Consider the following 16,264-nt stretch of genomic DNA (forward strand, 5'->3'; position numbering starts at 1 on the left):
GGAGATGGATAATAACTGAAATAAGGGACTTCCCTGGTGGTCCAGTGGCTAAGACTCCGTGCTCCCAATGCAGGGGACCTAGGTTCAATCCCTGGTCAGGGAACTAACATCCACATGCCACAGTGAAGATTGAAGATTCCCCATGCTGCAACTAAGACTGCATGGCCAAATACATAAATAAAACACTTAAAAATAAATGAAGTAAGCAAGTAAATATAGAGCATGTTAGAGAGTAATCATTGTCTTGGGGGAATCCAAGCCGGGCTTCCCTGGTGGCTCCACAATGCAGGAGACCTGGGTTCAAGCCCTGGGTTGGGAAGATCCCCTGGAGAAGGAAATGACAACCCACTCCAGTTTTCTTGCCTGGAGAAGTCCTTGGACAGCAGAGCCTGGCAGGGTACCTGTAGTCCATGGGGTCACAAAGAGTCGAATGTGACTTTCACTTTCTCAAGCAGGGGAGGTAGAGATGGGGTACAGGGGAGGGGGAAGCCAGATTGGTGTTAAATAACGGGGGTCTGAGAAGGTGATGTCTGCGTAGTCTTGAAGGGAAGGATGTGAACGAGTGGACCACAGATAGGATCTGGGGGGATTGCGGTCAGGTGGTGGGGATGGCCAGTGCAAAGGATCTGAGGCAGAGTGTGCCTGGCGTGTTCAAGGGAACAGCAAGGAGGCCGCTGTGGCTGTGGCTGTGTGAGCTGAGGCTGAGGTGGGAGGCCAGGATGGGGACTGGAGATAAAGTCAGAGGTAATGTGTTGAAAATGCTTTGTTCAAATGCCAAGTGTTGTTGATCATTTTGACAGTGGGCCCTAGGCTTAGCTGTAAAGGGCATTTTATTAGCACCCGGCAGGGGCTCCCCGAAGAAGGCTGCTGTGTGAGTTTCGCAGGAAGAGGGGAGAGCTGTGATGTCTTCTGTCTTCCAGCACCTTAAACATTTCAGTCCTTCCAGCTGCAAGATGATATGAGCTCTTTCCAAGCTATTTCCCTATTATGGCGCCTGCAGGAAAAAGAGATCCGTCATGATTGTGGTGCCGTGCTGCAGGGGTGGGAGGTGTAGGGGCCTGGTGAGGGGCCCTGACCTGGCCAGTGGGGTCCTGGTGACAGTGGAGGGACCTACACATGCTGACTTGTCTGGGGTCTCAGGGAGCGGGGAGTCAGGGGCCATGAACCCACTCTTTGGCAGCCACGGGTGGGGTTGGTGATCCTAATTAAAAGCTTGGATCCAAAAGGCTTGATGAGGGAATTTCTAATTAAATAAATTTCATCTCATCTGGGAAACAGAGGTTTGCATATGATAAGCATGAAATTAATAATTACGTTTAGAAATTAGCTGTTGCGCCAAGCCAAGCCATTTACACAACCCTCAGGGGCTGGCCCCGACCCCTGCCCGATCCTTTGTAATAGAGACGGATGGTGTGCTGGTCTGGAGTGGAGGCGGTGGCTGAGCAGAGGGGAAGCGGGGCCCTCTGAGTCCCTGGAGGTTGCCAGTGTCTCTGTCAGATCCTGTGTGTGAGCACACGTGTATGTAGGCTCGCTTGTGAGGCGGGGAGGCTGAGCTTTCACTGGAAAGTAAAATGGGCTCTGGAGCTCGTCCCTCTGGCTTTAAATGCTGTGTGTACTGGGCAAGCTCCTGGACCTTTCCGTACCCAGGTTTAGGGGAACTGAGGAGAAGAAGAGCACCTCCTTCATACGGTTGTCGTAAGGTTAAAGGTATTAGTCCTATAAGACCACTGGGCAGAGTTCTTGGCACACAGTAAACACTCAATCAATGCTTATCCTCAGGAAGATGATGATTACATGTGTGCGTGTGTGTGTGTGTGAATTTAATTCAGCTTAGCCCAAGCCAGCCTGTGACGGGTGTGAGCCTGACATATCCAGGCTTTTGAGGTGGAGAAAAGTAGAGCTCCCCCCTTGCTCTTGGGGAGCTAGAGCTTGCGCCCCCGTGTCCATCGGCATCAGGAGGAGGCGCTGCAAGAGCACACGGCTCCCGCTTCTCTGCGGCTGTAAACACGTAAACTGAATATGCTTGCCGTGTTGTGTGTCCACGTGGCTTGGCTGGGTGCTTGTCCCACCTCCTCAGGGACCAGGCTGGCCGGGAACGCTACCAGTCACAGCAGCAGGGTGATGAGACGCCCTGACCCTGAGTTGATGCACTTCCTGCTTGCAGCTCAGGGGCCAGAACACGTCAGGTGAGGCATGAGGGGCACGTCGTCAGATTTGCCAGGTGCCGGGGAGTGAGGGAGGGACGTGTCTCTAAGGACCGGCACCCATGTTAGCCACGTGTGGGCTCACTGAGCATCGTCTCTCCCACGATGTCAGCTCTGTGAAGGCAGGGGTTGGGCTCTGTGGGTTCGCCCCAGTGTCAAACATGCTGCAAAGCGCTTAGGAGGTGCTCAGGGAAGCACTGAGTCACTTCCATCGCTCAGTCGTGTCTGACTCTTTGCGACCCCATGGACTGCAGCACGCCAGGCCTCCCTGTCCATCACCAACTCCCTGAGTTTACTCAAACTCACGTCCATTGAGTTAGTGATGCCATCCAGCCATCTCATCCTCTGTCGTCCCCTTCTCCTCCTGCCTTCAATCTCTCCCAGCATCAGCGTCTTTTCCACAGCCTTGTCTAACTCAATGAAACTATGAGCCATGCCGAGTAGGGCCACCCAAGATGGGCAGGTCATGGTGGAAAGTTCTGACAAATCGCAGTCCACTGGAGAAGGGAATGGCAAACCACCTCAGTATTTTTTCCTTGAGAACCCCATGAACAGTATGAAAAAGCACTGAGTAAGTGAATTCACAGTGGCATCAGCAGAGTTTCTGGGGCTGGGCTGGGCCCTCTGTGGGAGGGGAGGCTGGTGGCCACGGAGCAGCCAGGCGAGGGGCCACATGGCGCTGTGGGCAGATCTCACTGTCCGCTTGTTTTTTGGCCGTGCTCATGTGGCCTACTTCTCTGACCAGGGATTGAACCCTTGTCCCCTGCACTGCAAGCCTGGAATCTTAACCACTGGACTGCCAGGGAAGCCCCAGATTTTACTGTCTTTTAGCATAGCACTTGCTGCCTTGGAAACTGATGTCTACTTCTCAGTCCAGGAGGGGAAAGGCTGCCAGCCTGAGGGGCCTGTGTGACCCCGGCACAGATCTGTGTCCAGGCCTGGGGCGGGGGCAGAGAGGGGGGCAGAAGGCCTAGTCCGGGAGCCCCAGGGTGGTGAGCAGGTTGATGGATCGCCTTGGGGCACAGGGCGGTGGGCCTCCAGTGACCCGGCGCTCGGGGGTCTGGAGCCAGTGGCCGGGCTGTGTCCGCAGGGGAGTGAGGTCTGGTTAATGAGGGCGCCCTGAAGTGAGTGCCCAGGCTGGCCTGGCCTGGATTCCCTCAGGGTCTGTGGGGCAGTGGCTGGTGGCCTCCAGCTGGCCCAGTGGGTGGGTTGGGGGGTGGTGAAAGGTGGTCGTTTTCGGGGAAGGCCCGGGACAAGGCCCAGCGCAGGGGGCAGACCGTCCTTCCATCGGGGCCCACCCCAGCCCTTCTGCAGACCACCCAGACGCCAGCCCAGCCTCCCCCCAGAGGTTCCCCCACTTTCCAGGCTCTGGAAGCCTGCTTTCTCTGCTCCTGAACCCTGGGGCCCCTCTCGGAGAAGGCCGGTCAGGACTGAAGGCAGGCGCTCTTCTGTGTACCCCGTGCACCCCTCTGCCGTACCCCAGTTCCTCCCCCTAACCGCCCTCCTAGGCACCTTGAGTGCCCCCTGCCTCCCCTCTCTGTGTGCCCCGTTTCTCCTCCCCAGTCTGTCTGCACCCTTGGACCACCCTGCCAACCTCCACGCTCTCCTCCCGGTTCACAGTCCCACTTTCCCCCCAATGAATCCCCGTAGCCTCCGACCCAGCCGGGAGCTTCAGCCTGGCGGCATCTTACTCTGGGGAGCTCCTTTCTGGCTCCTCTGGCAGCTGATGCTCTGAAGGTGGGTTATTTAAATCCATGTCCTCTGCGCCTGGCCGAGAGGAGATGGTGGCTGATCTGCAAGGGTGTGGGGGGCGCCCGCTGTGTGCCCAGCTCTCAGTGAGACGCCTTCTACCCCTCCAGGCTCCGGGGAGGGGGGGAGGCGGACAAGGGCATCTCTGCTCCTCCTGGTGCCGGCTCTGCAGCAAAGGCCTCGGGGAGGGTGCGCGGCTCAGCTGGCGAGGGAGGTCGGGGTGGAAGCCGGGCCCTGAGCCTTTGGAAGCTGGCCTTCCCTCTCGCGGGCTCTCTGAACCACACTTTCCTGCCTGAGCAGCTTTCATGTACCCAGAAGCCTGGCTGCCTTTTTGTCTGTGAAGGAAACAGCTGATGCTGAGAGCCGGGCAGTGGAGGCACCATGCAGCCAAGATCAGAAGGGCAGGGATCAGGCGGCCACCCCGGGCTCTGACCAGCCTCACACAGGGTCTCCCACATCCCAAGTGAGAGGCGCTGCGGCCAGGCAGGTGGGGCTCCTGAGGTCGACCTGGGTCCTGGCCTGGACTGTGCTGGCGGTCAGAGGGGACTGCAGCCCCCAGCAGTGGCTGCCCAGCCTGGCTTGTGGGTGGAATGGAAAGAGGAGAGTCAGCTGGGAGGGTGGATAGGGCCCCAGGCCAGGAGCTGGGTATGGGGACTTCCTCGGTGGTCCAGTGGCTAAGACCTCAGAGAAGTCTTAGTGTTTGATGTGAGAGGCCCAGTTTCAGTCCTTGGAGAACTCGATGCCACACGCAGCATGGAGATCCCATGCGCCGTGACGAAGGCCCAGTGCAGCCAAATAAAAAAAAAGAGCAGCTGGGTCTGCATCTTGTTTCTGTTCCTCCTGATGGCTCTGCTGCTCGTTGGGCACTGTGTCCTTTCTGAGCCTCAGTTTCCTCACCTGGAAAATGGGCACAATGGTCCTAGTCTTGCTCCCGTCTAATAATATCTAGCATTTGCCAAGGGCCCCGTGTGCCAGGCACCATTTTCAGCCCTGTGTGTGTCCTCTCTGGCACCATCCTCTCTGTTGTTATTTGGGCCACTTTTTAGGGGTAGGGAGGCTGCTTGCTTGTCTAAGGTGGCACAGCTGGGTGGCGGAGCCCTGGGCAGGTTGGCTCCAGAGAGAGAGGTCTGAGGCCAGAGTTAGGGAGGCAGAGGGAGGGGGAGGGGCGCTGATGCACATACACTCAGGGGAAGGGGGCTGGGGCTCCTGGCAGGTGGTCCTAGGTTCCCTGGTGACAGGGAACGGACAAGGCCGCGGACATCCCACTGTGTGACTCGGGCTTCCCCAGGCCAGGGTGGGGCACTGACTGCTCTGAACAAAACGCTGGCCTTGACAGGGCCCTGGCCTTCAGAGGCCATGGGGTCTGGGTCCCTGGTGGGCTCTGAGATGCTGGGCAGCCTGTTCACCCCCTCGTCCTCCTCGGGATGGGAGGGGGCTATGGCGGGGACCTGCCACTCTCAGGGGGTCCTCAGGCTGTGCTGGTGTGGGAGCCAGTGGCCGCGTCTGAGCCTTTGGCACCTGGGCACCACTCACATCCCGGCCGGAGTTGCCATGCCCGGATGGGTGTGTGGGGCTGCTGGCTGGGTCTGGGGCGAGTTCAGAAGAGGCTCAGGTCCAGCACACAGACACGCATGCCTGTACCTGCTCCCGTACACATGCACACAAGTGCACGTGTGTCCCCTCTGCCTGAAAAGGCCCCCTTCACTTACGTGGTCCCTCCTTCACCACCTTAGGGTCCCGACTCAGTGTCGCCCTGCCAGAGGGGCATCCCCGGCCCTTCTCCCTCACACCTCCCCCGCGCCCTGCTTTCCTCTTCCTCCTGGCCCCCTGGCCCCATCTACCCACTCTGCCTCGTCTGCCCCCGTCCACACGGGGAGCCCCACGGGGAGCCCCACGGGGCAGTGTTCACCACCCGCGCCTGCTTTCTGAGCTGGGCCCAGCAGGCTGTTGGTGTTCAGTGATTTGGTAGGAGGACTAAACTGATGCGTGTGCGGCATGCTCAGGGCATATGCTCCAGCACAGGCTCACACGCGCACATGTCACACACACACACACACACACACACGCACGCACACGCTTGACATCCATCTTTATTGTTGCCCAAGCCCGGAAGCAGCTCCTGTCTCCCCACGTGGCAGGGCCTCCTCGTCACTCCCAGAAGCCAGAGGGGGCGGGGTGAGGGGGCGCTTATTCAAGTGCTGCCCCTGCAGCCCTTCAGCCCTTCTGTTCTTCCATACGGGTGAGACTTGGCTGGGTACCAGCTGCAGACACACTGTGTGACACTCCTGGTCATCCCACTGCCTCCTCCCCTTGCAGGGCGACCCCCAGATGCAGTGAGTGTTGGGTTTGGGGGTGCGATGAGCCCAGTTCCCTTGGCATCTCCCCAGTGACCTTGCCCAGCACAACGGGGGGAGCCTCAGAATACTTGCTGAATTGTTGGTCAGGCATCCTAACACTCAGGAGATTGTGCTCTGTGCCCCAGAGTAGCCCGAGTGCTCACAGGGCTCGGCGCTGTGTGAGGTCTGAGAGGGCTGCCTGGAGGATGAGGGCTCCTGGGGGGCTGCCCGGAGGAAGTGACACGAGCTGGGCCTTGATGCACTAGGAAGATTTGGATGTGGGGAGATGAGGTCATGGGCTTTGTGGGCAGAGGAAGACAGGCAGAGAGGAGGGAGAAACAGGTGGACAAATGGCCCCAGGGTAGGATGGCCGTAGTTGTCAGCTGCTGCTGAAACCTGGCTTCTGGCTGACTCTTGCCCCAGGAGGGTGAGACAGGAGGGTGTGCCATCCCCAGTGGCTAGGACAGTGCTCAACACACAGTAGGTGCACAGGGTGTTAGGTGAGAGGAGGAGGGGGCCAGGGAGAGGGAAATGCTGGCGGTGGGGTGGGCGTGGCTGTCTTGAAGGAGAGGAATGTGCGCAGAAGGTGCAGGGCAGGGCTCCCCAGGTGGTGCTAGAGGTAATGGAACCGCCTACGGGTGCAGGAGACTCGAGGAGGTGTGATCCCTGCGCCAGGAAGATCCCCCAGAGAAGGACGTGGAAATCCACTCCAGCATGCCTGCCTGGGGAATCCCATGGACAGAGGAGTCTAGTGGGCTAGAGTCCACAGGGTCACAAAGAGTTGGATGCAACCGAAGCGACTTTGCACACACCAGCTGCAGGGCGATGAGAGCTGAGGAGACGCCAGAAGTCCACTGGGCCAAGTTGTCACAGGCCCCTGCCCATGGGGGGCTCCTTGCTTTTGCCACCCAACTCCAGGCTGGGGTGGGGGCGAGAGGGAGAGGGCTTGGAGGGCCAGCCAGTCCCAGGAGGTCTCCCCACTAAGCACAATGGTAACTCTGTGACCTTGAGAGAGAGAGAGAAAGAGAGAGAGAGAGAGCTAGGGGTTGGGGGGAGGCCCGGGGACAGTCCGGGGTAAGAAGCAGTCAGAGAGGGTGCTGTCCCGAGGAAGGGCAAGGGGACGGACGACTGCCCTCATCAGCGCCGACCCTCGAGTGCTGACTGCCCACCAGGCGCTGCCTGGGTTTCTCCCGTGAATTCCCGCATGTGCCCCTCACAACCTCAGGAGAAAGGGATTGGAATTATTTCCATTTTGCAGCTGAGAAAACTGAGGTCCAGAGAGGTGACGTTACCTGCACCCAGGTTTCCCACACCTGGGATTTGAACCTGAGCACTTTAGCTCCTAAATTGCTGCTTGAACCCATCCTCCTGGGACCCTCAGGAGGGTCTGCAGCCAAGGGAGGGAGCTTGTGGGGGCGGCAGGAGGAGCTGGCAGAGGGGACCACGTGTAAGAGGATGCTATCCCTGGACCCTGGTTGGGATGCTGTCTCTACCCCATCTTCTCAGTGCAGGTTCCCTATTCCAGGCTCTCAGGAGGCTCACGGGCAGATCAGGGGCCCTTCGCCCTCCTGTAGGCTGGCACACACACCCTGCGGGGACCCCACCCTTGGTCCTCCACCCTTTGTGGGAGGCAGTGTGTGTGCAGGGACAGGGCCGGGGCCCCCTGGGGGAGGCTCTGAGTCCTGGCACCTGGACAGCCGCCTGCCCGCCCACTGGCCTGGCCCAGGCCGAGTGCCCAGCCAGGGGGAGAGGGGAGGGGGTTGGAAGCGGGGCTGAGCCTCCTGCAAGCCGCTCTGGCCCTCCTCTGGGCAGGCGCCGTTGACTCCAGCCCCAGCCCCGTGTTGGGAGAAAACATCAAAAGCAGGAGACAAGCTGCTTCTAATTAGGAGGCAAGTGCGTTTCTGGGTGTGTGATCAGGGCCGGCAGAGGTGAGCTGGCGAACAAACAAAGCTCCGTCCTCTCTCGGGGACCTGCTGTGCTGGCCCCGCGTCTCTGCTGTCAGCTCCAGATTCAGGGCGCGTCTCTCCAGAGCGATGACCCTGGGGTGACGTTTATTTTGTTCTGTTTTATTGTCCAAAAATGTTAAATGCGGCCATTTCCGACGCGCACACAAGCACAGCGAGCAGGGCGGTGTGCTTCCACCACGCCCGCGTCACCGGACAGCCGTCAGCTCTCGGCCAGCGTCATTTCTTCTTCCACGCGTCCTGCCTCGGTTCTTTTGAAGGAAATCCCAGGCTTCGTCACGTCATGCCATCCCTAAGTGTTTTAGTACATGCCCCTGAAACAGTGGGTCTCAACTGGGACAGTTCTGCCCCCAGGGGACATTTGGCAACGTCGCGAGACGTTTCTGGTTGTTACTGGGGGAGAACGAGCTATTGGCATCAGTGGATAGGGGACAGGGGTGCTGCTCGACACCCTACGGTGCATGGGGCAGCCCCCCAGCAAAGCATCGCGGCCCGCTTCCCTCCACAAGCATTAATAGTGCTGAGGCTGGGAAACCGCGCTAAGAGCTAGGGACTCTTAAAAACCAACCAAGCAACCACAGCTCTAACGCCATCGTCAGACCTTAAAAATAACGATACTTTCTGAATTAATCATCAAGTGTCCAGCCAGAGTCCACCTTGTAGGGAGTGCTGCATTCATGCTAAGTGTTCTCTAGGGCCGCGAGGACTCGGCCAGTTTTCAGACTCTGCTGACTCAGGCAGGCAGAGGGACCCGTGTGCTCCGGACCATTCCAATGGGGTTTGCTTTCTAAACACGTGCTGTATTTGCACGGTTCCACACGGAAAATTGGAGTAGGAGATGGCAACCCATTTCAATACTCTTGCCTGGAAAATCCTGTGGACAGAGGAGCCTGGTGGGCTGCGGTCCACGGGGGTCACAAAGAGTCGGATGTGACTGAGCGACCAACCAACAATAACATGGGAAAAATGCAGAGCGTGTAGGGTGGTGTGTCTCCTCCAACCCCGCCCCCGGCCCCTGCACTCTCCAGGGAGGCAGCGCTGTGCTGCGGAGTTTCAGGGCAATCTGAGGATATTCCGCCGTGGAAGCTGGACCCCCACTGTCCCTGGGGATGGGCACCCCTAGGCAGAGGCCAGGTGGGCAAACCCATGTGCAGGGGGCTCCTCGAGTCCTCCTGTTCTGGAATATTTTCCCATCCCCAGTTGCCATGCAGACTACAGTTCTGGCCGTGATGTTCTTCCAGCCAGGCTTGAGTCTTAATGATTCCCTCGGGGATCAGTCTTGGAGGCGACATCTGCCCAGATTGGTATGCCCACCTTTCAGCCTGTCACTGTGGCCAGTTGAGAGCAGGGCAGAGGGGACACAGGAAGGGTACGTGCTGGTGTGGACCAAGCCAGGGGGTGGACAGCGGCGGCCACTGGCAGGCCCTGGGAGCTGGGTGCAGGCGAGGACCCTGTGAGGAGAGCACAGGGCAGTGAGCAGAGGTGGAGGGGGGCTCGGGAGAGTGCACGCAGCCCCGTCCAGTCTCTGTGGATGCTGGATGTCCACCGCGGAGGAAGGGCGGCTTCGGGCCTCCGGGTCCCACCTTTGCCTGGGGGGCCAGGTGGGAAGCCTGGGGGCAGGAAGGCACCCTGTGACTGGGGGGAGCTGGGCGAGGACCATGAGGTCCAAGTCTGCGGGAGTGGCTGTGGCCCTGGGCCAGCCCTGCCCCCAGGGGCTCTGGGTCCCAGGCTGTGGAGAGAGGCTCCACTCCCTCTGGCCTCCCAGGAGTCCATCCTGGGTGGGGAGGGGGCAGGGGGAGCTGGAGCTGGGCTCTGTGCCCTCTGAGCTGGGCGGGAGGAAGGAGCCAGGGCCCAGAGGGAGCTGTGAGGACGTGGAAGGCTCCTGGGGGGCAGGGGCTGGACTGGAGAAGCCCTCGGGTCCCCACTGCATCCCCGGGCCAACGCTCACCCAGCCGGGGCTGCTCCCCAGCCGGGATCTCCCAGCTCTTTGTCAGCTGAGGCCCCCAGAGGCTCCCGGTGTGTGTGTGTGTGTGTGTGTGTGTACGTGTGTGTGTGCTATCCACGATGGCTCTGGGGTGTGTATGTGTGGGTGACAGAGGGCCCACCAGCCCCAGGACTTGGTTGAGGCAAATTATTTGGAAGACTTTCTGGAGGAGGAGGGCTTGATGCGTATCAGCCACTCCCGTCTCACCCTGGTGCCAGCCTCACTCCTGCTGGGAGTTGGGGGGTATCTGGGGAGACGCAGGATCAGGGAGCTGAGCGAGAGGTGGGGGGCAGGCATCGGGACCCTGAGCAGAGCCGGGGCAGGGCTGACCAACAGCTGGCCCAACTCTCAGCCTCGGTTTCCTCCTCTGTTGGGTGGGGCTGGGACCTGCTCATCCCACGTCAAGAGGGCTCCCCTGGGTCGAGAGGAGGCCATGCCTGTGGGAAGGGCCGGGACGGTCCCCAGGCGGGAGGCCGGTTGAGGTGTAGGGGCTGACACTGGCCGGGCAGGGTTGGGTGCCAGCCACCCCCATCAGCGGCCCCTCTCGCCCCCCAGATCCCCCAGATCAGCTACGCCTCCACAGCTCCCGACCTGAGTGATAACAGCCGGTACGACTTCTTCTCCCGGGTGGTCCCCTCGGACACGCACCAGGCCCAGGCCATGGTGGACATCGTGCGCGCCCTCAAGTGGAACTACGTGTCCACGCTGGCCTCGGAGGGCAGCTACGGCGAGAGCGGCGTGGAGGCCTTCATGCAGAAGTCCCGAGAGGACGGTGAGTCTGCCCGCGGGCTCCCGCTCAGGGCCGGGGCGGGGCTGTCCCCGCGGGGGCCGCTCCGGGTCCTGCCGTGTGCTCTCCTCCTGCCCTGGGGCCCCCCTCATGGGCCTGAGCCTGTGGCCTCGTGGGCGGGCGGCTGGGTGGCTCCTGGAGGTGGGGGGTGGGCACGAATGGCTCCTGTGGACACGGCCAGGCAGATGGAGGAACCGTCTGTATTCCGGGCACGGGACCCTGTTCTTGGGCAGAGAGGAGGGGAAGGAGATGGGCATGGAGGGGGGCCTTGTTCACGGGGGTCTCAGGGACCCAGGAGCCAGGGCCATCCTGGGAGCAAGGGTTTGTTCGCAGGACTGAGAATTCAGACGACTCCTTACAACTGAGCCGTCTGCTTGGGTGAGAGGCAGGTGCCGTGGGTGGGGCTGTGTGGCCTCAGTGGGTGGCATCTGGGGGGATGATGGGACAGTGGCTTGCTGTCCTCAGATCCTCCCCACTTACCGCCAGCCCCCCTTCCCCCACGGAGCTCCCTGCCCTCCCAAATTGCTGTCTTCAAAGTGATAAAGGTTTTAGTTATCAGCGAGTAATGAGGGGCTAAGACAGGGTTAGCTCCGGCAGGCCCACACTTGGGCCTCTGAGCCGGCCTTTCCGATGGCCCTGCCGGGGAGGGCAGCCATGTGGGACAGCGGTGGGGGGTGCGTCCAGGGCAGCAGACTGGCCCCTGGGTTGGGGGCTCCTGCTGGGTTGGCTGACTCAGGGCAGTGGGCTAGAGGGACGGCTCCCCTCGTGCATGGGGCGTGGAGGAAAGCAGGAGGGGTCCCCTCCCCTCCTGGGAGACACCCCTCACCCCCGCAGAGGGAGCCCCTCCGCCTCCTCTCCCAAGGCCCTGTCACTAAATAGCTCGCTGTGGAGCCCTCGACCTTGGGGATGGCGTCTATATATTTATACCCGGATAACCCCGGGACTCTAATTGCTTCTCCTAAGGACCGAAGAGTGTCCAGAGGCGGGCGTCGGTAACACCCTGCGGGTATAATCCTGCTATAAATCTCAGATAAGCCCCTTTAATTGTACAGCCGAAGCCCGCGGGTGGTTGTAACCTGGCGGAGAGGGCGGCAGGGTGGTGGAAGTGGGGCAGGGCTGACGGATGGCTGTGGCTCCGGGCCCCCGCGCCCCCGCCCTCCGCTCCAGCAGCTGGGCCCCCGCGGCAGGAAGTCGGGGTGGATAGAGCCCAATCCCACCTGCAGGCAGGCTGGGCAACATCAGACCCCAGTCCCCAGCCCCTCCCTCTGAGGGCCCGCCAGTCCTTGGTTCCTTTGCTTAGACTTGGGCTCCTCTCTGCCCTGGCTCCATCCATCCTCCCCGGCAGGCTCCTCTCCTCCTTGATGGCTTAAATCCTTTCCCAAGCAAGCCCACGGGCTGTTTCAGCTGCAGCCTTGGTCAGATTTGGGGACAGAGGTGCTGGACGGGGGAGGGACAGAGGTCCAGAATCTTAGTGTCCAGAGGGACCGGGAAGACAACCCCTGGACTCACATGGCCCTCTCTATGCCCCTGCACATGCTGAGACCCCATTTATATCCAGTGTCCTGAGTCATCCACCCTACCTGGTGAAGTAGGTACCCCCATTGCACAGGGGAGAAAGCTGAGGCGCAGAGAGACAGAGACCACATAATAACTGGCGACAGGTCACAGAGCAAGTTGGAGGTGGAGAAAGGATGTGAACCCGGGAGAGCGGCTCAGGACTTACAGGCTTTAACTGTGTCGTATTTTTGTCACTCTGTCTTCTGCCCATTTCCCAGCTGCATAAACTGAGCCCCGTGTGGACCAGCCCTGTGCAGGGGTGGGGGTATGATAGTCACACACATACATACACACACCTTCGGCCTGGAGGGACACGTGCTGTTGTAGGAGAGGCTTGGGATTGGGGTGAGGTCTGCGCATTGGGTTTTAGCTGAAGCTAAGGCTATTGTCTGAAGTTTCTGTGAGCATCTAATCAAGCATTGAGTACTTTCTAGAAAATAGAAAGTCTGCTTAAGATTTTGTAAAGGACTTCTAGAAAAATAAGAGCTCAGGGCCACAGCTGCGCCTTCACAGTGCCCCCTGCTCCCTGCACTCCATCCCGCCACCAAAGATCTGGCTTCCCACCGGGCCGGACCTCCTGCGTCCACAGACCCCCACAGCTCCAGTGGGTCTCCCTGCCCTGCCTGCCAAATGAAATTTGATTTGGAGAACTGTCTTTAGTGAGTGAAAAGAAAAGGGGAGAAAAAGCCGCGCTTCAGCAGCCCAAATTGAAATCAGAATTGAGCGGCCAGCAGAAAGGGGCCGCTGTACCTTGTAGCCTAATCCCTGTGAGAGATTAAAGATGTCTCTGGCTGTATATTGTATTGATTTGTCCTCTGAAGTATAAATCATCTTTGAGTTGCTCAGAGGCATGCCAGAGAGTGGAGTGGTGGGGCAGGCTGAGGGTGCTGGCCGGAGCTGGGCCAGCAAGCCCTGGGCACCAACCGTGTGCTGGGCTCTGGGTCCTGCAGGGAGCATAATTATGCCCATTTCATAGATGAGAAAACAGAGGCCAGAGAGGGTAGGTGGCTTTGCCAAGACCACATAGCCAGAATATGGAGGAGCTGGGTTTGGAGCCAGCTCTGCCATCTGGGCGGGGCGCTCCTGAGCACCCAGCCCTGATGGGGCCTTTGGCAGAGGCCTTGGAGAAAGCCCCGATGCCACACTTCCTGGTCTCCATCGAAGTGCCCTCCTGCCCCAGTCACTGTCGTGCGGACTCTGCCCTGAGCCAGCCAGGGCCCTGTGGCAGGCACGCTCGTTGCACGGATCCTGGTGACAGCCTTGTGGGCCTGGTGTTTTGTCCTCTTTCGCAGGTGAGGACGCCGAGGCTCAGAGGGGTGAGGTGCTTGCCCAGGCTCATACAGCGAGGTGCTGGAGCAACTTGGAGCCAGGCTGTCAGATCTGGTGCCCCCACCCCAGGCTATCCGCCTCCCCCACACGGCGGTAGCAGCGTGTGGTTAGGAGAGCAGCCGTAACAGGCAGACCTGGGCTCCACCTAGGCCACTCACTGGCCATACGATCAGCAGCTCTTGGTTTTGATTTCCTCATCTGCAAAATGGGATAAAACCAGTTATCAGAATTAAATGTGCTCCTGGCCCATGGAAATGGGCACTCAGGAGCTCACATCAGAGGGTTATCATTAGGGGTCCTCCCTGGTGCTAGGCATTCCGGGGGAGGCCTGGGAGTGTTGGAAGGCTTGAGGGGGCCGTGCTGGGCCCTGCAGGGGGCTGCAGGCCGCGTCCAGGGACAGGATAAGGGACAAGACCATGGGAGCCCAGGCCAGCCTGGTTCTTGAAGGAGAGCTGGTCTGGTGGCAAGAGGGCAGCAGAACGAGCCCCGAGGCAGCCAGGGCAGGACGTGTGTGTGTGTGTGTGTGTGTGTGGTACACTAGGTGATCTCTGGGCTTGTGCCTGGTGGGCCTGCCCTGATAGCAGGCCCTGTGTGAGGTGTGGGTGGGTGCCCCCTCTGTGTGCGGGGTGAAGCCCTTCTCGCTTCAGGGCTCCCCCCTCTCTGCCAGGTGGAGGCTGCCCGAGGATGAGTTGAGTGGCAACAACCAGTCCTGGGATGAGGTATGCAGAGACCGTGTGAGTCACCCCAGAGGGGGACGCAGGCTAGAGGGGGTGGCGGGGGGGGGCCCGCCCTCGGTGCCCCCCACCTCTGTCCCTGGTGCTCCAAGGCGGTGGGTTCTGGAGTGTAAACCTCTGTGCCCCCACAGCTTTTCTGTATCTGCAGGGGCCTGTGTGAGCCTGTTTACTTGTGCTGGTGCTCCATTTCACAGATGAGGACAACCGAGGCTCAGGAAAGTCGAGGAGCCTGTCTAAGGTCATGGGGAAGTGGAGTGTCAGAGCCCAAGGCTCCTGTGTGGGTGACAGGTGAGGGGGTGATTAATAGGTGACATGTACGAAGCCCCGCTGTGAACCAGACCCTGTTTTATGGGCTTCATAGCTAGCTCATTTATCTTTCAGGACAACGCCATTCTATGGAGGGCCATACTGAGGCTCAGAGAGGTTAAGTGACTCTCCTGAGGCTACACAGCTGGCGGGTAGCAGGAGGGGAATGCATCCAGCCTGGCCGCCCTGTCTCTGGCGCATGGGACGGGGGGACACAGGTCAGCTCTCGGCAGGAGCCTCTCCGTGGGGTCCCCTGGGGAGCCTGGTACTCCAGCGAGTGATTCCTGCTCCCTGGGCACATCTAGGCCTGTGCTCCTACAGTGGGAAGGAGATGGCTTTCCTGAGTGTGGCAGGAGGAGGCGTGGGGGCCTTAGGAGGATGCCTTGTCCCTCGCACGGTGGAAAATTCTAAAGCCTCGGCTCCCTGCTGTGTCCCCGTGTCCCCCATTGGTATTCCGGAGACGCGGGTGCGTCAAGCTGTTACTGCTCTGACCTCCAGCTCCAGCTCCCCGGGCGGAGCGTCGGACCTGCATTTAGATGGCCCCTGTCCGCGCGGCTGGCTGGCAGGGCTGGCAGCTGGAGTCCCAGGGCTGGGGCACCTCTTCCCTCTGGCTCTGCGACATCTCTAGACTCAGCTTCTCAGGCTGTAAACGGAGGGTCTGAGGGGCTAAGGGAAGAGCTTGGCCACCTGGAAAGAGCTGTGCTGCCTGGGGGCTGGGGGGACCTGGTGCGGCTCATTTTTCTGGGAGAGTAGAGAGGAGGTTTGCCCCAGGGCACCCCCAAGATCCAGAACCCCCAAGGGGAGGCCACTGGAAGTGCCTGCTCGCCTTTCTGCTGCCCACCCCGCCCCGCCCAGACCTTGTCTCCTTCCGCTCTGCTTCCAGTCTCTCCTTCCGTCACCGCAGCCTCCTCGCGGCCCCTCTGACACCCCAGGCACAGGCTGGCCTCAGGGCCTTTGCACTGGCTGCTCCCTCGGCCCGGAAAGCTCTGTCCCCGGCGGTCGAGGTGTCCTCCTCCTCAGGGCACTTGGCTGCCTTCTCAGCTGCGCGCTTCAGGGGGGCCTCTGTGTCCCAGCGTGTCCCCAGCTCAAAACTCTCTGTTCCCTCTTTCCTGCTCCATTTTTGTTTTTTTCTTAAAGACTCATTCTTTGTCTTCTTTCTTTCATTTGCCTGTGTTGGGTCTTAGTCCTGGCACGCGGGATCTTCACTGTGTCATGGGAGACCTTTAGTTGCGAAGCATGGACTCTGGCTTTGGCTCACGGGCTTAGCTGCCCTGCAGCATGTGGGATCCTGGTTCCCTGACCAGGGATTGAACC

The 16,264-nt window shown here is 60.1% G+C and overlaps 1 protein-coding gene across 1 annotated transcript in view; it reads left to right on the plus strand.

Annotated features, from left to right (window-relative positions):
• GRM4 (glutamate metabotropic receptor 4) overlaps positions 1–16,264 on the plus strand; it is a 114,656-nt gene that overhangs the window by 40,203 nt on the left and 58,189 nt on the right. Inside the window, exon 3 of the mRNA XM_055571681.1 lies at positions 10,793–11,009. Within this exon, the coding sequence (XP_055427656.1) occupies positions 10,793–11,009 (217 nt within the window). The remainder of the gene's footprint in view (positions 1–10,792; positions 11,010–16,264) is intronic.

This window comes from Bubalus kerabau, chromosome 3 (assembly GCF_029407905.1).
Source record: "Bubalus kerabau isolate K-KA32 ecotype Philippines breed swamp buffalo chromosome 3, PCC_UOA_SB_1v2, whole genome shotgun sequence".
Classification (NCBI taxonomy): Eukaryota; Metazoa; Chordata; class Mammalia; order Artiodactyla; family Bovidae; genus Bubalus; species Bubalus kerabau.